General features: G+C 40.0%; 1 protein-coding gene across 1 annotated transcript; it reads right to left on the bottom strand.

Annotated features, from left to right (window-relative positions):
• Positions 1 to 1,416: 1,416 nt before the first annotated feature.
• On the bottom strand, positions 1,417 to 20,903 carry LOC139470710 (vigilin-like). Its single transcript, XM_071252974.1, has 25 exons — positions 20,846 to 20,903; positions 20,690 to 20,762; positions 18,961 to 19,176; positions 18,506 to 18,614; positions 18,248 to 18,363; positions 17,850 to 18,056; positions 16,740 to 16,955; positions 16,365 to 16,571; positions 15,278 to 15,385; positions 14,185 to 14,289; positions 13,192 to 13,270; positions 12,944 to 13,083; positions 12,525 to 12,743; positions 12,204 to 12,290; positions 11,874 to 12,005; positions 11,129 to 11,347; positions 10,924 to 11,010; positions 10,280 to 10,414; positions 9,666 to 9,884; positions 8,629 to 8,770; positions 7,549 to 7,703; positions 5,420 to 5,659; positions 4,978 to 5,199; positions 3,704 to 3,922; positions 1,417 to 2,752 (listed from the first exon to the last, which is right to left on the bottom strand). The coding sequence occupies exons 3-25, from the start codon at positions 19,126 to 19,128 to the stop codon at positions 2,525 to 2,527; spliced, it is 3,759 nt and encodes a 1,252-aa protein (XP_071109075.1). The 5' UTR covers positions 19,129 to 19,176; positions 20,690 to 20,762; positions 20,846 to 20,903; the 3' UTR covers positions 1,417 to 2,524.
• Between the last annotated feature and the right edge of the window lie 2,827 nt (positions 20,904 to 23,730).

Genomic DNA, 23,730 nt, shown 5'->3' with positions numbered 1-23,730 from the left:
CAGCGTCCTTTCAGTGTACTGCATGTTTGTACTGTTATTTCGAAATAATTCGTTTGAGTATCTTTATAAAATATTTTTGGCATCAAATTGTTTTCTTGAAATGTAGTGTTAGCTCAAGAGGAAACATTGCGGATTGAAACATTTTGTATTTTGTGTTAACCACACTTGGTAATGCTTTGTGTCATGTATTACCGCAATATGCAATGAACGTCTGGTATCAATAAGCTGGAAGCAAAATACACGAAGAATGAATTCGTCGTCATTAATGTATGCGGGGGTATACTGTTTAAAATCTTCTAACTATGGACATAGGACAGCATTATTAATGTTATTGGATGTTAAAGATGACATTCCTGGTGCCCCGTCAAATTGTTGTTCTTTCACTCGAATATACAAAATATCCAGATGTTTCAAGATATTGTGTCTACCACGGGTTTGTAATGGCACAAAATAGCAAGGTATAGCTGTCACATCAGTGCGAAATAAAAGGATATATAGTACAATCACGGACCTATATCGTCAGTGATCTTATCGATCTTGCTAAGTTTTGGGTTATATCTTCAATTTGTCTTTGATTCACTTTGAATGTAAACGGGTAATGTCTACTGTCTAATATCAGAGATGCCTGGTTTATCACATGACAATCTGACACGAGTTGTCTCCCTTCCTCTGGGGATGACAGGCGCTAATTACAAAGAATTGTGAGAATCCTGACCTGGGGCACAGTGACGTTTGGGAAGAAGCAAGCGAGGGACTGCCTTTTCCGACTGCAGTTGAAATAATCCGCAACAATACAGTTCTGTTAAAAACATACTTTGGCCTGGTTCAAGCCATTTCACCCCATGTTTGAGACACCAGGCCACAATAGATACAATGTCTGGTGGTTAAGGTAAAATGGTGTTAAACGTCCAGTTCAAGGTTACTGCGTGTGGCTGCTTCTACTGGTCGGGGATGATGCCGATTTTAATAACGCAAGCCCACTGAGATACCCTGTGTCGGAGTGGTGTAACAAGTACCATCTTTTAATCGAACTCCAGACCTTCCGCTCTCCAGGCAGATGCTCTACCACTAGACCACAGAGGCAGTCTGGAATGAGTAAGTACTTGGAACAGTATTTCACTCACAACGGTCAGGTTGATGTGGGAGAAAAAGCTGAAGGAGATGCAGAGCTTGGATTTAAATCAGGTGTGGTGCTTACAAACCCCAAAACATAATTCACTGGGATTCGATTCCAGCCCCAGATTTCTGACACACATAGGATACAACTATCGACTACTCCTGACCAGGGTGTCTAACTACTCATCAAAGTAACGAAATCCTGCAAGTGTCAACACCTTGATCACATAATACTGCCTGAATAAACCCTGAATAAATACAGATGAACCATAGCCATCATACAGTAAATACAAACGTATGTAACATTGGCTCAAATTTCTTTATTATTACTCATGATAAATCATCATGATAGTTACGCACAGTAGATGCAATGGCTCATTCTGTGCACAGAAATTCTTACATATATTACATGAGCGGCGGCATCATGTACGCCGGGGTTCAATGATTCAATGAATATATATGCATGGAAAACAAACAAATGACCATCACCCAAACTTCCGTAGTTCCACTGAAATATTAATCTTATTGTTTCCGTGGAAACAGCTGCTGAGGTGATTGCCATGGTTACTATCACATGACTACAAGCTTCCACAATGTCTTTGCAGAACCCTTTTAGAATGGTTGCCATGGCAACATCACATGATAAAATTAACATGCATAATCATTCAGACCTTGTGGCTTGGAATGGAACAGAGCATGGAAGGATTAAAATAGGTTTCTTCTTGTTCCGTTCACATAAGCTAATATTGCATAATTTAATTTTGTGACAAAAATATTGCAGCTACTATTTAAGTGGCTATTTACAATTTTCACAGTTTGACTTGTACAGCCACAAGTGTTTTTCCCACGTCATTTCCATGACTAGTACAATAAAAGTTAAAACAAGGCTTTGTACAAGTGGTCTGAAATGTAACAGGAACTAAGATTACCTATCCCACAGACCCCGATATGTCAAGAAAAATCCCATAAAAGAATAACATCTTAAACATGTCTGAATGTTTAACACACATCCCTGAAACTCTTTGGTAGTCATCCTATTTTTTTATATAACAATACTAACGCACACAGTTTGTAATTATACTTGTGGATTCAGAGACATGTGTGGAACAAACAGAAGTTAAAAACATAACAGTTAAACTTAAACTAGCAAGTTATCATCATCACTTTGCCATTTCTCCTTAGAAGTACAATATTTACTTGGTGCCATGGTTGATAGAAATCCATAACAGCATCAATAAATGCCCAAGGGGTAGATCACAACTACAAAATGAAGAAATGTCTAAAATATTTCTTCGGGTCTCATTTATATATAACAGCAGAAAAACAAACTAAAAGCAGGCTTTAGCTTAATAGAAACCCTCCAAAGATTGACAGAAGTTACTATGTCGCAAGCTAACATGTGGTGAGTTTAGTTCTTGCGCTTTAATGGGCCCCAAGCGTGACTGGATTTGGGCGCCACCACAGCACCGAATGCAGGAAACTCCTCGGTACTGGCAGTGTCCGGAGTCTTGTCCCATGGAGCATCCTTCACAACAAAGCCCCGCTGATCCGGCGGCCCCCCGCGGTTGTCCCCATCCTGCTTGCTGGGAGGACGCTGAAGCTGCTTGATGTATTCCTGGTCAATAACATCTTGAAGCTGGAACAACCAGGTTGCATGAAATCAGAAATATTTCTACAGTCAAGCCAGATGCTTGGATTATCTTACTGACGGAAAGGGAATTAATGTAATCAGGACTCACTATAGAGCCTGTCTATGTTACCATGGATAATAATAACAACAACAACAACAACAATAACTGCTGTATTTCTATACCACACGGTTGCAGCATGCTCAAAGCACACAGAAAATACAGAACTGGCGATAGCGGTTTTCACTGAAAGAGCTTATAACCACAACTGCAGGGGTCTGTCATTGTTATTCGGCAGTCAGTCTTGTAAAAGCCCCTTTAAGTTGGCTGTTTGACCTGTACTGACACTACTTTTTGGACTGTCGCATCAGTACACACCTTAGTTTTTTTGGTTTGTTGTTTGTTTAACGTTGCACTCAGCAATATTCCAGCTAAATGACGGCGGTCTGTAAATAATTGAGTCTGGACCAGACAATCCAGTGATTGATATCATGAGCATCGACACACCTTAGTTACCACACTGAGCATCTGGCCAGAGTATTATTGATTTACTTGTCACTCACCAATTCACCAAGACAAAATATGTGAACTCGTATTGACAAATTAGTTATGTGCATCGACTGTTGGGTGTTTGGGATCTTATGAACAGGATGCTTGTGTACAGCACCTTGAAACCTTTTCAGTACAATGTACTTGAAATCCATGATTCTCATTTGTGCATATATATGTACATATGCCAGGACAAAAACAAATAAAGAAATGTAAACAGCTGCAATTAAAGGGAGACCATTTAAAAAGGAACCAGAAAGAGTTCCATGCTACTTGTGATATCAAAACGTCAACTGTGTTACAGCATGATGCTGAAGTTCACACCACGTAAATGTGATTTTAAACTGCAACATCAAACACATTTTTTTCTACATAAAGTGAACACAACATACTTCAATGTAAGTACTTACAAATTCCTCCTGCAGATTGAGCAAGTGGTCCTGGCACTCGTACACATTGTCGTCCATACCAGTGATGGTGACAATGTCTGGGTCGCCATCCTCCGGCCTAGGGAAGCGGATGTCCACCTGGTAATCGTCCATCACCTTCCTCACCGCGCGCCCCTTGAAGCCAATGATCCTGGGGTGGATGCGATGATCCACTCGTACCTCAATGGTGACCATATCTTCCTGCAAAAACATCACAATACTGAACATTTTCACAAAAGATGCAGAATGCTTTAGCAATGTTTAGTTAATGAAATGATCCTAAATCTCTAAATATTACTCCAAGTTTCTTTATTGTAAACATTAATGTTTCACAGTGCAAATATATAAACGTAGTTTATGAAATACACATCAGATTTTAAAGAGAAAGCAATCCAATTATCTGAGCTCCCAAGCTGATAAATACGCAAATGAGTGAAGCAGGAATTACTTATATTAAGGCCAATCAAACCCTTAAAAATCATTTGGCAATATGTACCATAATTGGGGTGGTTCACCCTAGCATCATATTCACACACTGTTTCTAAAGTTCTTTCAGAAGGTGACAGTTTAAGAGACATTACAGACATTATCTGCATCATAAACATGAGGTGACCATTACACAAGATGCAGAAGCGCAGTAAAGTAGTGCACATGTAAAGGGAAGTAACTGCGTGCAGTATTGGATCTCATTGCTTATATTTCAAGTATTAGAATTTTTTAATTTTCACGAAAATGGAAATAAAAAAATGAAATGTGCGGTAGACTTTATGATGATGTGGACAGTGCCTGAGGATGAAGACTTATTTTTCTTTAGACTTATTGCACTTATGTAGCAACGTACCTTCACGGGTATGTGCATGGGGCTGCTTGTACTAGTCCGGGATGAATGCCTATCAAATAGTGCTAGTCCACTGAGATACCATGCCGCAGTTTAACATGAATACCCTACTCAGACACAGGTAACCAACTCCTAGCCGACCAGTCCTAGTTTTAGTCCCTTAGTGATGGTTAACATCAAGTACCATCTATTGACGTATTTTGGTATGACACTGCCAGTGATCGAACCCAGACCTTCCGCTCTCCAGGCAGATGCTCTACCACCAGGCCATGGAGGCAGTCTCTTAATTTATAGAATTACAACATGTCATGCTGGCCACCTGAACTAGGATTGCTGATTGAACTGTAATCAAAAGTAACTGTGGCTGGACCTGTACACATAACTTGCTATGTTTAGAATGAAACAGACACACACATACCAGTTCCTTGACAATCTTGAGAATGTCCTCCTTAGCTAGGTGAGTCTTATCTTCGTAACCCACAATGGTGATGACATTCTGATTCTCATCTCCTTTCTCCGGGAACTGGATGCGACAACCGTGATCCTCTCGGATTTTCTTCACAACTAGCCCTTTGCGCCCAATGATCTTTGGGTGGTGCATTGGGTCCACTTCTACTGTCAGTTCAAAGCTCTGCAGTTCCTACAAAAATAGAGGACAGAAAGTTCAAGTGCTGTTTTCAAATGTCATTAATCTAGTCACACACATTACATTTCAAGACATCGTAACAATTTTGACAATTATTCAACAAGATTAGTTTGAATACTCTACTCCAGAAAGAACATCAAAAGTTGAAGAAGGCAAAGCCATAAGAACTGGTTGATTAGGATATAATTGATTGGACAGATCCCCCATTTCTCACCCTATCCTCTCTCTCCTTCTCCAGCTGTTCGACCTTCTCCATCAGGCCTGCCTTGGCCCTCTCCACATTGGTCTTGGGGCCAGAGATGCGGACAATGTCACTCTTCTCTTCCATAGGTGGGATGGAGATGTTCACATTGTAGTCCTGCATCATCTTGCGCACGTCACGCCCCTTCTGGCCGATGATGAAGCGATGGAAATCAAATGGGATCGGCATCTCCTCGGTGATTGGCACCAGAGCCTGGAATTGACAAAATGATTAAGTAAATTTCTTAAAATGGTGATGTGTTGAAAACAACAATGTGACTTGGGAAGCTTCTTGTATCAATATAATGTGGTTGTCTTGCTCATCACATGCATCGTCTGATACATTGCATTCCTTGCCTTTTTTAGTAAAAAAATAAATTTCAATTTCATTGATATTAAATATAAGATTTTACATCATTTCCTAAGGAGTATGAAAATATTAAATAGAAATAGATACAGTAAACCGGTTATAACAAACTCAAAGGGACTACTAATTTTAGTTTGTTATATCCATCGTTTGTTATATGCATTTTGACCATCAGACATCTTGGATCAATTCAAGTGACCACGTCATGTTACTTGATAAATACCAAAAGTGTGTACTGTACTTGACTGTTTATTCATCATACATAACATAAATAAAAACTTGTTTCTGTAATTTTGCTTGGAGCATTTGTTGAAAGACGGATTTCCTCACTCTAGTCATCGCATTTTATACACAGAATATGTCCACATCAAAGGCTAATAGCCTAAATAATACTGTTAATTGAGAATGTGAGGTGAGGTGAGGTGAGGTGAGTTGAAATGGGGTTTCACATTGTGTCCAAGATTATTCCACTTATATAGCAGCATCTGTGCGTGCACTAGTCCTGACTGATGCCGATTTATAGTGCTAGCTCACTGAGAAGCCATGCCGAAGTCAAACATGAATACCACACTCAGACAGTATACTTGTCCTTGTTTTAGCTCCTTAACGCCAAGCGTTACCATCTTTTAACGTCTTTAGGTATGATTTGTTTGTTTTGTTTGTCTGATGTTTAACGGCACACTCAGCAATATTCCAGCTATATGAGGACGGTCTGTAAATAATCGAGTCTGGATCAGACAATCCAGTGATTGACATCATAAGCGTCGATCCACGCAATTGGGATCGATGACATGCATCAACCAAGTCAGCAAGCTTGACCACCCAATCCCGTTAGTCGTCTTTTACGACAAGCATAGTCGCCTTTTAAGGCAAGAATGGGTTGCTGAAGACCTTTTCTACCCCGGAATCTTCACGGGTCCTTTTGGTATGAGGCGGCTGGGGATCGAACCCCTGGCCTTCTGCTCTCTGGGCGGACTCTCTACCACTAGACCACAGAGGCGGTCAATTGAGGATGTAATTTGAGGACAAGGTGTTAGTACTTAAGAGTAAATATATTGCCTTCAATTGTTCATTGCCACTTTGAACAGCAGCCCTTGGCCGCGGATGTTTTGAAAGGCAGACTGGTGACACAGGAGGAGCTCACCGATTAACAGTTTGTTATACACTTAAACCTTATCGACGACAGAGTACACACTGGACTGCAAGGTGAGTTTGCTATATCTGTTATTTCCTTAAAAGCGTGTTTGTTGATAAATCCATCAATTTTCTATGAGAAATATACAGCAATCAGTTCATTATATCCGTCAGATCGATATAAGCGTAGTTTACTGTATCAATTTAAAATATATATGCAGCCTATCCTTGCTAATCTACTCCTGTGCAGGAAATCAGGAGTGAGAGGGTTGGGTTTAATGCTGCTTTTAACAGTATTCCAGTCGTATCACAGTATGTCAGCTTAATATGGAAGGAAAGACCTAAGTGATGCAGTTCTTAGATGTTGTCCACTTTGGCAAAACCCACAAGCACATGTAAGGTGCTGACAAATCTAGAAACATGATCAGGTCGAACCAGGATTTGAACCCATGACCATATATTTCTGGCATTCCCAAGGAACGAACTGTGGGCTGGGGTATGCAGCTCCCTAGACGACTCGGCCACTAGTGTCCCTGTAATCAGAAAGAGTACACCCTAGATGTGACAGACTGTCTTCATTGGAACATTAGCAAATCACTTACCAGCAGGGCATCCTTGGCTTGTTGACAGTTCTCAGGTTTGCCAGTGATGATGATTATGTCTTTTTTATTTGTTTTCTCTCCATCCCCATCTGTGCTTCCCGAGTCGCCATTCACCAAAGGTTCCTCATCGGCACCTGCTTCTGCTGGTTTGGCAGCTTTAATAAGAATAATAAAACATTTGTATTGGGGTTTCTTCAAACAGTTGCATATGAATGTGTTTCTGTGCATAGTTGAGCAGACATTGTCACTATTACAAACAAGTATTTGTCACAATGTGTTTTTTTTTCCAAATATTTTATTCCTTTTGAATAATATTATTTTCTGTGTTAGATACCTCCATGGAACTATTTGTCGTAAATTTTGAATATATATCGAGGCAACACCCGTTTTCCAACTCCAAAAGCCAATATCATCAAACATGAAGGAATCCAGAAATTAGTTATCGCAGATATCACAGGAACACTGTTTTCCATCTCGAATAACAGATTTCCCTGCTGTTACCTTGAAAATTAAGTTAAGGTCACCAAAATCGACTGGTGTCTGCAGAGTCTGTATATACACCATAGTACCAAATATGAAGAGAATCCATTGATTAGTTCTTGAGATATTGCGGCAACACCGTTTTCCAACTCCAAAAGCAGATTTGCCTGCTGTGACCTTGAAAATGGGGTCAAGGTCACCAAAATCGACTGGTGTCTGCGGTGTCTGTATATACACCATAGCTCCAAATATGAAGACAATCCAGCTATTAGTTCTTCAGATATTGCGGCAACAAACAGGTGGGATGTACGTACGTACGTACGTACGTACGTACGGTCGTGAATACTATGTCCCCAGCTCTGCTCTTTCGCACGACGGGGGACAATTATACATTCAAGTTGAACATATCTTATTCATGTAATGTATTCTTTTAAAGACATAAGACTGCCTTTAGTGTTTTTTCCAGATTTTCTTTTCCTTTTCAGAATCAATGGGTTGGATTTAATTGAGGAAAATAGCACCTGAACAGTAAGCTGTTTCTTATTGGATATGTTGTAACAATGTTGTGCTCTGATGAGTAAAATGCACAACTTGACTTACCTCCATTAGCAGTGGGCTTGTCGGGGAACTTGATTCCCACCTCAAAGTTCTTGGTGATCTCCTTGATGTTGTAGCCACTGGCCCCCATGACGGTGCGGTGATGCTGCTGGATGATGATGCACTCCACTGTCACCTGGGCATCCTACAACATCACACAGTCTCATCAGCATGGGATTCACTCCAACAAAACCACATTGACAAGTCAATGTCCACTTCCATCGTCAACAATGAATACTTTGCATCAAAGGTTAGGAAATTTACATCAGACAATTTAGGGCTTGCTATCAACATAGATCATAGAGATTGTTAATTGCGAACTAAATATCGATTAGTTATCAATAAATATCGGAGAAGTAACTTAAAGCAAATATCTCATACCACCGGTGAGGAGTGACACATTTATGCATTGATAACTTTGTGGACATTTGACATAACAAAACCAGTTGCTTTCCGTCTTCGACAATTAACACTATTGACAATAATAAGTCTGTATCAGTAAAACTCAACTTTATTTCATCACAATAGTTTATGTAAGTTATTATAAATGACAACAATTTCATATCGATAATCGTTAATCGTTAATATTTCTTCCCATTGATGATAATTCTGGTCTTTTTAGAAATATGGAAACGCAACTCTGTTACAATCATATTGTAGTCTGTGCGAATGCATGGGCCTGTGGGAGGCCATCACCTCAGGACAGCTGTCAGGTGCATAACAACACACAAATACTTTATAAGTTTATAATTTTACCTGTAAAAGTACCTTTCTAGGCTTATCACAGTGTCAGTTAGGATAGGCTAGATTAGGTAAATTTGCATTATTTTGATATATTACATTTTGATAGCCCTATCTATTAAAAAAAGCCTGAGAGCATTCTTCTAGCATTTCAGACAGGCTGGCGGGCTAGTTTCCTGTTCTGACTATTGGTAACCGGTTTTGATCCTACAGGGACGTGAACAATCACAACACTATTGCTACCAACTACACATCCGAATTGGGTCATCAATAACTAACCAATCATTACAAATACTCACCAAATCTGCCACAATGTCTTGTATTTTTTTCTTTGCTCCCTCAACACAATCTTTAGCACCTTTTATAATGACCTTGTCACTCTTCACTCCACTACGAGGGAAACTCACAGTCACCCCACCATACTCATCAGCAATCTGTCTCAGCACTTCACCCCGACGAGCAACAAAATAGCGATGATGCTTGGGGTCTACATTTGTATCGATCTCAACAATATTGTCCTGTAACGGAGAGCAAATCTATCACAAGAACTTCTTCTGGTAAAAGACAAAGCACACACAACTACAGTGTTTTTCAAAGTAGACAAAAGAGTTTATGGATAACAACTACTGTAACAGAAGTGTATCGGCATAGATTCTTATACCTCTGGTCAAGCAAGTGGCATTGCTGACAAACAATTCTACAGCTGTTTGAATAAGAACTTATAACTGATAAATGCAGAGCATGATGCTGTGACAGAAACTAACATTTCCTTATAACATATAGCAAAACCCTTAAAAATGGCAATTTTCAACTGGCCCTAATGATACCATAACTATTTGGCAGTTTGGCAAGGACCAAGGAACTAGTGCCAATTTCTATCACTGTTATGTTCATTCTTTCTGACTCAACATACCAGATTGTTAATGAGTGCCTCCAGTTCCTTGGTGGCCTTGTTCACAGAGTCTTGCGTCCCCACCACAACAATCGTCTCCTGATCTGGATCATTATTTGCTGGGAAGATGATACGGGCACCTGTGCTTTCACGAACCTGCAGCAGATCCAAATGCAAAGAAATGAGATAAGGAAACAACAGATTTTATGGACTGCACATGGCAACCATCCTTTCTATGTTGCCTAGCCATCTACCTCTCTATCCAAATATACTCACAGTTACGAGATACACAATGCACTCGGGTATATGCTTTGTTCGTTTGTAGTTTAACGCCGCACTCAGCAATATTCCAGCTGTATGATGGCGGTCTATGAATCATTGATTCCGGAACAGACAATCCAGTGATTGACATCATGATTGGGATACGATGACATGCATCAACCAAGTCAGCGAGCCTGACCACCCAATCTGTAAGTCACCTCTTACGACAAGCATTGTGGCCTTTTTACAACAAGCATTGGTTGCTGAAGACCTTTTCTCCCCCCAGATATTTACGGGTCTCTGGTATATGCAGGATATTGAGTATTCATTATCCCAACATTTTCATTTGAAATCAACATGTTTATAAAATTGTAATTAAATTTTATATCTTAAAATGTCCTTGCCTTCCTGATATTAGCACCTCCTCTTCCGATCAGGAATTTGTGGTACTGTGCCTTGGCCTTGATCTCGTTCGTGAAGCTTGACATTTGCTGAAATTGCAACATAATTGAATTTACACAACAGAATGTATGCAAATACTACTTTACAGCTGGAGACTTTCCTCCTATTTACTATGAATAAATGAGAACCTAGTGGGCAGAGTTTTACCTTCTCACTGGTGAGTTCCTGCAGCTGTTTCTTGGCACTCTCCACATCGTCCTTTGGCCCCCTGATGGTCACCTTGTCACTGGTGCTGCCCTCGCTGGGGAAGCGAATGATCACACCCCCACACTCGTCCATGATGGCTCGGATCAGCCGCCCCTTGGCACCGATGATGGAGTTGTGAAGCTTGTGGGGGATTTCTATGGTGATCTCCTTGATGTTGGCCTGGAAACATGTATCAAGAGCTTTTAGAGTCTCATGCAACAGCGAGGTTACATGCAGCCTACTAAATTGGTACAGCCTAATAATTTGGAAAGTTTTGCAAACAGGAAAGTACTGTGGAAAAGGCGAGTGACACATTCGAAATAGCTTCATCACACAGTTATTTAAGACCAACAACAAACAAATATGTAAGGAGGCAGTTATTCACTTCCACCCACTGTCAGTCAAACCAGTCAGTGTAACATGAAAAACATAATCCCTCACATCCCGTGTTTCCTTAAATAGACATGCATTAATCACATCACTTTCCAGGTGCAGTTAAGGTTTTAGTTAGCGACTCGCAATAGCTTCATAGTGTAAAACTTTCCAGATTTACAGGATTTAGAATAATAGTGAATCTAACTAAATTATGTCACATGTTTTGTGTATTGATACATAAAGTGGAAACAGATTCATACCTTTAATTCATAAGTCAACATGAGAGGAACAATTCAACAGTAAACCTAAAAAGGAGACAACATCAACATACCAGTTCCTTCTGAATTAACTCGATCTTAACTTTGGCCTGTTCAACGTTTGCTTTCTTTCCAGTGATGGTTATCACATCAGAGTCACTGATTTCACTTGGCAGATCAATCCTTGTGTCGGTTTCATCTCGGATCTGAAGTAAATAATAAAACCATCATCACATACACACCAGACTCAACTATAAATGTTCCCTATACTCATATACAACAGTATAGTGATGGTAAGTGTTTGTTGTGATCGTATATTCAGAAAATATAAAGAAACTTGACATTGATTATCAAACTGATTCAACGGTTTTGCACTTATGAAAACATAAGGAAAATATTCCCACCTTCCTGATATTGGCACCACCTTTGCCAATAATGTTCTTGTGGAATCCTTTGAAGATATGAACTTGAGCTTGATGATTACTTTCAATCTGAAACATTAATAACAGAAAATGCTGTAAACAATCAAACGGGGAAGTTTAGTTTTCAGAAGAAAGGAGTTCCAAGACAGGGCCAGGATATTACAAAAGCGTAACTTGTGCCCGGACTGTAAATCTACCATGAACAGAAGGCTGCTATTTCATGTTTTCTTAGAAACCAGCTTAATGTGTGTATATCTACAACTGCTGCAAGAATTGTGGGACAATCAGTGGTGCTGTGCCTACCAACTCCTCATGCATCTTCTGCATATACTTGAAGGCCTTGTCAACATCATTCTTGGGGCCACGGAGCGTCACAACATCGCTCTTCTTGCCGGGGTCAGGGAAGGTGATCTGAACTTGGTTGAATCTGTCTCGGATCTCCCGGATTTTCTCTCCCTTCGCTCCGATTATACTCTTGTGGAAACGTTGTTCAATTATGATGTCCTTGGTTTTTTCATTTTCCTGTTGAAATGTAATTATCTTGTACTTCTATTTCTAATTAAACGACAAATCACATCTATCTCATATCACAGTGATCGGCACAAATTTTCACATTCTTCAAAATGCTCAACTGGTGTTTTTAGTTACATCAAATCATTCAACTTCAAACTCAGAAAAACTTTAAAACTTAAGTTCCTATAACGTTACAGGGTTGCTCTCACCATTCTCTGGGCCATCTCCTGGAGCTCTTTCTTGGCCTGAACAACACCTGCTGGGTCCCCCTCAATACGAATCACCTTGCTGTGCTCGCTGTCATTTGGGATCCTTATCGCCACACCAGTTTCATTCTTGATTCTTGTAACTAGAAGTTGACAAGACAGCATTATTTCTTAATCTGAATGGCACACAGTTTACAAACTTATTTGGAAAATTCACTGGAATATTTTCAAAATAATTTATAAAAACTTACTGTTTGATCCATTTTTACCGATGATATGCTTGTGGAAACGTTGGTCAATGAGAACTTCTGCAAAATCCATCCGACTTTTCTGAAGTACACAGAAAAAAATGCAGGACTCAAATTATGCATGTTAAAATACAATAAAGTCAAAACAATAAATATTGCTATATTTCTAATGCATTTTATATTTGTATGAATGAGTTCGAACCCAGTGACAGATTTGAAGTCACCAGGTCTCACGACTTCACCATTACTTTCCCTAGCCTGTGGCAGATCCCATCCCAACATGTGGCATGGGACTAGGACACAGTCCAGGGGAGGTAACTCTACTCACAGCAACCTGAAAGTTGGTAAACAAAGGCTGATGATAGCTGTAGCATTCTACAACTAACAATAATAATGTGCAAATTCATAACGCGCCAAATCCGCACACTAAATGTTCAAAGCACTACATTATCAACCATACCAGTGTACTATTTTCACATATCCATTAGGGATTGATGAAACAAGAGAAAACTTTCATCGTAGTGATTCTGTAGTCTGTACATATGAATCTATCACTGTAGTCTTATACAACAGATGTTCAAATCCATGTAATCTTTTTAATGGTAAACACTTTTCAAAAAACATTCACTGTTGTGCCTAATTTTTGTTTGTTTGGTAGGAAGCAACAAATTTCTCTTCCACTCGTAACTTTCATCTTGCTGATTCAGTCAGCGTGACATTTGAATCAAAGAATTCTGTAGGGAGATGCATAACAGTACCTGTGCACAAGCCCTTGTAATGAACTGAGAGTAAGTGTAGGGGAGATGGATCAGGGCCACAGCATTAACTGAAGCCTGGCGTCCTCTCTCTTTTGTTATACCTGGCCTATGACAGACACCATGCCAACATCTGACATGGCTCTTGAACAAGACAGGAGACCCAGTGTACACATGGAACACTCCGTTTGTAGGATCTACAACCCAGACCAAAACAGTAACACTAAGTTGTCACACTGACCAGATCTTTAACGACGCTCTCCAAGGCCTTGACAGCCAAATCAACCTCCTCAGGTGGTCCTTCAACTGTGATCTTGTCCTGGCCATCCGTGAATTCGATATGGACCTGAAAATATGACAATACATTGGGTGTGAAATTCAGGCACCCAAACAAAGACCAAGTGGATGCTGTGTACATTTTCAGGATGCTGGTTATAATGACACAGCAGAGATTGTCTGTGGATGGACTTTATTGATAGTTCAGAATGTGAGACAATAACACACTGGTGTGTTCTGGCACCTGTCTTCTTGAGTTATCTGACACACTGTTCTGTCAGGAAATGTAACAAGTTGGACCAGTGGCCCCTTCAACATAAAAAACAAGGGGTCATTTTCAATACATAAGGGGGGTCACACTTTGGGAGATCATATGAAACTTAAAACCCGATACATAGGTTAGTGATGGAGAATCGCTGACCACAAGTAATGTTAGTAATGGACAACGTTTTGCATGGCTTGTTTCTCAGATGTGACATGATGATTTGCAGCAACAAATCAAATTACACATGTTCATCCTCAACAGGTTGTTTGTGATCACTGTCGTTACCATGGCTCTTGAAAATAAACTTTCTCAAACTTTGAATGAAGTCATTGAAAATGATTTCCCATGATTCATACTGAGCTGACATATCACAGTATTTGATCAACTGCGTTATGCTGCAACTATGTGCAGTCATGAAGCCAGGTTTATTGAATTTTCTACCCGTCACTTTCTTCAATTTTAAACTGTTAGTCTCCATGTGAAACAGTGTGAATCACTGACATTATTTACGTCAACTTTAGCTGATTCAAAGCAGAACATCAGCGGTAAGACTTTTGGGGCTGTTTTGACGAACAAAAGAAATCTAAAAGTTATCTATTTCAACCATTTCTGTCTGTCAGCTCTCAGACTGTCCTGTTTTTTACCATGGTTTATTAGTTATGGTAAAGAGTCAATAAAAAAACATCCAGTGATATAAAATAGTTTTGATAAAGTAAGTGATCAAACCGTGTTCAAGATTACTTCACCTCTATAGTGACGCGAGTTTGGATAAAAAGTGCAGAAATGTTTGTACCTTTGTGTATTCCTCCGTGATGTTCCTGATGTTAGCTCCCTTCTTACCAATGATAAATCGATGGAGCCAAGATGGAGCGACAACATCGGCAAATACGACACTGTTAGCCTGTAAAACAAAACACCATTGAACACTGGACAATCACTCTACATGACAGGCAGATAACCCATTCCACTTTTCATACTGCATTGTTTATCTCAGGAATTTGACATAAAATAAGTATCAAGAACAAAGAAATAATTCAAAGTCAGGTTATGTTTCCTGCAGACACTATTTTCCCTTACAATGCTTGTATGAAGGAGTTCGAACCCAGTGACATATCTGAAGTCACTAGGTCTCACGACTTCACCATTACTTTCCCTAGCCTGTGGCAGATCCCATCCCAACATGTGGCATGGGACTAGGACACAGTCCAGGGGAGGTAACTTTCCTCACACATTACTTATTACTCAGCAATATTCCAGCTGTATGGTCTGTAAATAACCGTGTCTGGACCTGCAAATCCAGTGATTGACGACATGCACATCGATTCAATATGACATGCATGAATTAAGTCAGCGAATCTGAACACCCAATCCTGTTCAATGCCTCTTACGACAAGCATGTGTTGCAAAAGAAATTCTAACCCTGATCTTGATGGATGCCGCTATGATGGCATGCAATTAACTCATAAAAGGTGATTATCCACTAAATCATTAATCGACATACAATAACTGATAATTGCTATGAATAAATTGATACATCATTAACAGCCATTGGAATTTATCTAGATTTGCTAAGAGGCCAGTATTCAGCCCAAGGCTGAAGCAAATGTCAGTAACACTTCCAATTTGAAATAAAAAATTGCCATGGTATTAAAGTAAAATTTCATGTTTTTGCTTTAGAGAGGTAACTTGCATTTCATGGAGAACAGGACCAAAAAACAAAAAGGTTTTAATGTTTCGATTACTTTTCTGCATTGAATCCCAATATTGAACAAAAGTTATTATTTCTCCGTAATTTGTCATCCCAGTTCACATAGGGATTTATCTAGGGAGTCCAAACTGAATCATGTTACTAATTCTTGTTAGGTATTCCATACACTTACCTTGGAGTACACCATAGTGAGGGCGGGGCCGAGCTTGTCCTGCTCGCCGCGCAGTGTGATGGTCTCTGAGGAGCTGTCGAGGGCAGGGACTTCCACAGAGACCCCGCAGTTAGCGAGGATCTCCGCTATGCCGGCACCACGGGGTCCGATGATGTACTTGTGTTGAGACTTGCGGACCTCCACTGATACCGTTTGACATTTCCTACGCTGAAAATAGGGAGTCCACAGTTACTTCGAGGCCTGCCATAACATAACTAAACTGTTTCTCAAATAGTACATTTATTCAATTCTAAATTCATTGTAATTGTTATCTGGCTTCCTTTTTCCTTGTAGAGTTTGGCACAAAAGGGTACTACAATGTGAAGAGATGCCTACCTTTTCCTCACAGATCTGCATGATAGTAGCCTTGCACTTCATCACCCCTTCCTTCTCTCCAGACACAACGATCTCATCCTTCATCACACTGGGTGGGGGCACATTGATCTTTGCACCAGTCTCCTCCATCAACTGTTTGATATTCGAGTTGTTGGGGCCACAAACAAATGGATGGAACACCTTCGGTACTGGGAGACGCTCGAACGCCAGCTTAGCCTGAAAGTAAAATTTAAAATAAAAATCACTACTTCTGTCATGGATGAGTTTATTCGTGAAATGAAAATCAGTAGTGTGAGAAACAATCCCCATCAGTATAAAATCACCTGTGCCTACTTCCTGGTGCCAACATAAGCAAGTAGTAAACTACTGGGTCCACCACCACACATCTTCCCGTGGCAGAGAGTTAACTGACTGCTTAAGTCCAGTTTCCACCCTTGCCGAACTAGGCTGGTATTATGGAGTTACATTTTGGCTGGACTAACGAGTCTTTGCATAGTCCAATCAAAATTGTGCACCAAAATCGAAATCCGGTTCGTAAACTGTCATGCAGATTTCAATCGATTGCAGGATTTGCAAAGCATGTGCACCGTCAACCTGCTGTCAGCAGATATTTTCCGAATCTTTTCATGCTTTCGTGATTTGATGCATTTCGCGATGTAAGACCCGTTTTATCACAATATAGATCTTGATTATCTATCAGATCGTCCTGACTGGGCGCCAACATTTTGTGTGAAGCAAACTTAAGCGATGGAATCTGATTGGTCCATAGGACAGGCTTAAAAGGGACATAACTGTTAATAGCCACTGGTGGCGCTACGATTGAGCCCAGTAATTCCAGCCTAGTTCGGCAAGGGTGGAAACTGGACTTTTAAAGTCAGTTAACTCTCTTGCCTCTGGAAGATGACCACTACAAGGAGCAAGGACATGTCTGGACACCCGCCCCGACTCCCACAGACTCAAGGGTGGCCAACGTCACAATTGTAACATCACTACACCTGGCAAGTCTACTTCATACACTTGGCTACATCTGATGTGAAGCGAGGTTTGATGATCAATTATAGTGCTAGCATCACCTGCAATGTATAGTGAAGCACAAAGCTAGAATCTCACCTGTTCGTCGGAAATGATCTGAATCTCATGTCGGGCCTTGTCGATACCATCCTTAGTTCCAACAATACGAACGATGTCCGAGTTCTCGTCAGCACGAGGCAGGTAGATCTTAGTAGCTGTTGCAAGTTCAAGGTCTTGCAGTTTCTTGCCACTCTTGCCCAAGAGGAATCGGTGGTGTTCACGGGGAATCTTGATTTGAATGTTGGCCTGAAAATAAGAAGTACAATGATAGGAAATTCAACAAACAAGTCAACAGTGGACAAATCAAGCGTGACAAGGTGGGACCCAACATTGCTTTCAAACTATTGCAGCTATATAGCCTTGTGCATGCATGTGTGCGTGGCCGCACATACTAATTCTTGTGTTGTTGAATGCTTGGGCATCATTGTATATCCCACCTGAGTCTGCAGCCTTGTAAGAACTTCACGCCTTGCCTTGATCACATCCTGTGCCTTGCCATGAATCACTACTGTCAAACTTTGGTCCTTGGCCAAGCTGATTTCAATTGAGACATCTGAAATAAAGCTTTATTAGGTCACATTCTGTCTCCAACTAGAAAGCAGGGTAAAGCTTATATATTCCATAATTGTGTAAAAAAATATCCATTTCAATGAGCATCCTAAAGCATGTTTTAATCTACAACAGAATGTCCTTACCAGTTTTATTCATGATTTCCTTGCAGATCTTGGCTTGTTCACTCTCTTCTCCAAACTGAGTCTCCTTCATCTCCTTGAACCTTCTTTCTTCTAGGGGTACTGTGAAGACCTGCACAACACATCACACATTCCCTGCTAGGTGGTAATCAAACACATGTTGAAGACATTTGTCAAAAAGTGGCACATCCCTGAACATCAATGAAAAAAGACTTGCTCCTTCAAAAAGGAGTTTACTTATTTTGAATACCTTATCATGTTTATCAGCTTTTTGTTTGAAGTCTACGAAAAACAGGAATGCCTCAGAAATAGTGGTAAATGTTTCCATTCTCTCGAAGAAAAGTTTGACTTGAGTATTACCAATGGTTACATTCACTCCAACTAATGACTGATATTTTCCCAGTGTGTCAATGATTGGTGCCTTATTGAGTAACAAGCTATTGGAAAACGTCACCCACCTGAGTACATTTAGATCGGTTCAGAAACTTGGGCTGCCATGTAAAGTCATCAGTGATAGGAGTTGGTTCACGCACTTCCGCCTTGAGGGCTGGGAAGGCCTCATCGTAAGTTGGAGGCTCAAAGGCCTCATCCTCCACATTCGGCACCGCCTCAGAGTTCGTTGCCATGTTCTATACTCAGTAGTCAGTAGACAGAGCCGAGTCGTACAGTACTTGCTGCAAGTACAAAACAATGGCTCAACCAAATGACAACATATCAAAGTAAACATCTTTGTCTGTTTGATGCTCAATGACAGCAAACAATTGGCATTAGACCAATACGATAATAAAAATATGAGAATAAAAGAACGTTGAAATGTGATAAATAGTAATATTATGAAAATGCTAATATTTTTGGGAAAACAGACAAACATGGACACATTACAGATGCACTCAGATGAATTATCATGGATTTATCTAGACCCAACACTAGCTGTAGTTTAAAATATCCAAAAGTTTGTTCTTTAAAACCTGTAATTTCTTAAATTCATGGGTATTTTATCAGTTCAATTAATACAAACACGTAAAACTATTGAAGTCTGTTTTTGTTCATTGGTCAGGTTCTGCAATGCATGTCACCCCTGCAAAGCTGTAATAACATAGGTGTCCATATATTTTAATCACTATTCAGACTAACAACTTTCAGGTAAATGTCTTGGCTGCTAATATGTAAGGCCACAAGCATACAGGATTGGAGAAGAAATTAAATAATTCTGGTCAAACTCCGGGTAACTTGCCCACTACATGTTATTTCCCATGTTGACTGGAACAAATTAGTTTCAGTATTTCCCTGATAAATTGTAGTTAAAACTACTTTAAAGAATGATTTTATACAAATGATTGGTCGATACACCAGAAAGATGTCTTTGGGCTTGACATTTCCCTTGTACGTGTTGAAGTTACATATGCATGCCACTGCCTTAAAAGACTTGGTACAATATATTCCTTGTGCTGTCAATAGGCATTTGAGTATCTTTGATTTTGATATCCATACTTAAAAAGTATGTGTTCACACGACATACTTTTCAGTTCGATAAAACAAAATCTGGTAAGCATAAAGATCACTAACAAATATTGAACGCTAAAGTACACCTTTCCCTCAAATTTTACATTCCTCTAGTAAAATTAGTGTAACCTATACTATCAGGAATCTGATTTACTATGACATGTTCTGTGGGATTCACGTGATCTGGAGTTCAACAAGTGAACGACAGGGACCGATAACCAAAGAATGATGTGTATCAGTATGCATTACAAGCCATTCGTCAACCTGTAGTTTCGGTGCAGAACGGGTAAAAAATTAAACCCAACATATGTTGTAACAAGGTATGAAAATGTCAGTTCTGTTTTAAGTATATAGAGTTGTGGACTGAAAAGCTTTAGCTTGAGTACACGCATACCATCACCTACCGGCTTTTCCAACCAAAGCTTAGCCTATATTGATATACCCCCGTACCTGACACGTATGCCCACGAAACAAACTCATGAATAATTGAACCGCATTGCTATCAAACAGCACTGTAGTTCAACCATAAATACGATCTGACTGTAAATAAGAGACAGGCTGCTTGATATTTTGGTGGATTAGTGAAAATATGGCAAAATGTGTCCGATGTCCTTGTCCACGTAAACACTTTGCACCCATCTTGACAGACGGGTCGACGTGTCGCATTTGTTAGAGCTTTCTTACCGTACTGCGTCCGTTTATCCGTCCTAGTGTTTAGGGTAACCTTCGTCTGGCTCCAATGTGGCTGCGTTTTAATCTGAAATTACCAAATGAGATAATTACTTGAAGCCTCAGAAAACCATTTCGCGAGGAATTCTTACAGACTGATGCCACACTTACCAACCACGTAGAGAGAGGATCTATGCCTTATGTGACCTGCGGAGGTATTCATACGCCGACTGATACACCATCAGACAGTTGTTTTGATTGGTCGGTTCTCATCGGGCACCTGTACTTCCGGTATTTTCAACGAATCGCAACTAAGCTTTCATATTAGCGCAGCAAGTGGCGTCACTGACACGCATGAGAAGTAGGCTGTTCATTTAGAATTATCTAATAGTGTCAGTTGTTCCACACACAAACAATGCAATGTGTTGTGATAATGAAGCGTGACCAAATGACATCATCCATATTTTATTCTGATCGGCGCACTATTTTATCATCATAAACAAATGAATGACATGGGTTCAAAGTTCATATTCATACATGTAGTAGGTCACTTTGACGCAAAACTCTTATCAAAATAGCACGACTGGACATTTGAGAATGACACTAAAAAAATCTAAAATCTTAAATCGTGTGAAATTTTCACTGTCGTCTTGACAGTATGTATAAATTAACATGTGTAAGAACCTATCTCAGTCATGTACCACGTATTCGGCCTCCGCTCCGTTAAAACATGCCACGCCCATTTTCCCACGTGCAGACATGCAGAAGGAAGTCAATTCTGTGGCAGTTAAACTTCAGATCTTCGCCGGAAAATAACATTGCATTGTATTCAATTGTTTTGAATGTTTTTGAGCGTAAAATCATTGAGTGCATTATTATGAGAATGAACTTCTTCGACACATTTATAAACTGGGACTGTGCGTCGTATTGAAACTAAGTTCTTCTGGTCAGATGTGATGTGTTAAAAAGTTTGCAGTATATTATATTATACAGTAATGCATATACCCAATACGTATTGTTCTATCAAGAAACATACATAAAGTTATTTCTGAGTTTCATATGCATGGATATCCTAGATATTACTCGAATTGATATCAGTTTCTGATGAGAGAAAATTGGCTGACACTTTATTTTATGGTCTCTGGTTCAATTATTACTAACAACACATTTAGTGATATGCTTGCAACACTACAGCGATACGTTTCTAATTGTCTAAATAAACTCTCATCTTTTACTACACAGATCCTTGCTCAAACGAGAATGTATGTTATTAGTTTCGATATCGTCACCGACCATGATGGAAATAAACTCATAACAATGGAGGGATTGTGAAACAAAAGACAGTATTTTCATGGAACATGTCTGGAGGCAAGTGTGCGTAGTACGTACGTAGTGTGTACACGTCTACATCCATTTTGCCTAAGGCAGGGAGGCGACAGTCTGACTTAATTAGTGCTGCAACTTTCACTTTCATTCCCCCCCCCCCCCCCCCCCCCCCCCCACACACACACACAGAGACTCTACTGCTGCCCCTCCCACTTTCCCTATCAAATACAATGTGCAGAGACTACCCCTGGCGATATAACTGTATTTGGAATCATGACTGCCGTTTAACACGTGACTAGTTTAAGCCCCCTTCATCCATGCCGCCTAGGAGACATCTGTGGCAGATTTATGAGTTTCGGGCCGACTGGACAATTATGTCATAATATGTCATCAACTATCCACAGAGTTGCCTGTTGTTTGATATATGTCATTAGATACAATTTGATACGCGTGGAACTACAGTTTAACACAGTTCGCAAGGTGCAGTGCCCTAACTAAATTCACCCTGTAACTGTGAGCGTTTAAACCATCCACAGGCAAACAATTCAAAATTCAAGTACATCAATGTATATATATTGCTGACACTATGACGTATAATATCGCCTCATTACCCGCTATATCCACGGGATGTCATCAGGAGATCGGTTCTTTTAGCGACTGGTCATTAATTATGGAAGGTGGGGCGTGTTGAGATTGGTTTTAGGACTGTATCATTATTTTGCACCCCCCTATTTTATATAAAAAAAATTCACGGCCTCCCAATTACATAAAATATTTTTTAATGATTCCGCTCCCTATAGTAAATTAGCAATCCCTAAATAATGTCCAGATTTATATTTTTTATTTGAAAAGAAAATAGAATTGTGTCGTTTTTTCATGCCCACTGTGTTCCGTGTTAAGGGTTCAACGTAACCTCATCTGTTTCTCAGTACAAATTTATCTTCACATGGATGAAAATTTCCAATTTTATGCCAAATTCTGCTGTCGTTCCAAACTGGACTGTTAGCATTACTACATGCATATCGTGTTATACAGGGCAGTAACTCGTTATGTTAGCAAGGTGGCTGTGAATGAAATGCGACTGAACAACTAATGCCGAGTTTACAATGCTATAAGCCCACTGAAAATACGCAGTTTAACATGAATACCCCACTCAGACACAGCATACCACCTCCGAGCCGACTAGTCATTGTTTTATCCCCTAATAGTCGAGCGCCAGGGAAACAAAACGTACCATCGTTAAACGTCCATTAGTATGACGCGGCCGGTGATCGAGTCCCCGACCCTCCGCTTCCCGGGCAGACGCTCGACTACCAGACACCGGAGGCTATCGACGCCACTCAGGTGAACATCCTTCGTGACGTTGTGATGTAAAACTGTGAAACCTCAAAACAAACTCCAGAGGAACGAGATTCATTTGTACAGTCGAACCCCACTTATCCGGACACTTGCACTTTTCAAAGAATCGCCCGGATAAACGAATTTCCGGATATGTAATTATCATATTACACTTACACATCACACATTCTCTTTATTCAAGTGTGGCCAAGTCAAGTTTTACGTATTCATATATACTCTTGAAAAAAAGAAACTTGACATAGATGTAAAACCACTTTTTGCCAAATATCTAAAATAATTACATTAAATGAGAACTAAATAAGTCAAACAGAAAGATGATGTGTCTATAATTCGCGAAAACACATGCAAAGCACATAAACGTGGCGTTTGGG

Source organism: Haliotis cracherodii, unplaced genomic scaffold, assembly GCF_022045235.1.
Source record: "Haliotis cracherodii isolate W230 unplaced genomic scaffold, xgHalCrac1.p SCAF_21, whole genome shotgun sequence".
Taxonomy (NCBI): Eukaryota; Metazoa; Mollusca; class Gastropoda; order Lepetellida; family Haliotidae; genus Haliotis; species Haliotis cracherodii.
The sequence above is the reverse complement of the archived record's forward strand: the minus strand, read 5'-3'. Positions and strand labels throughout refer to the sequence as shown.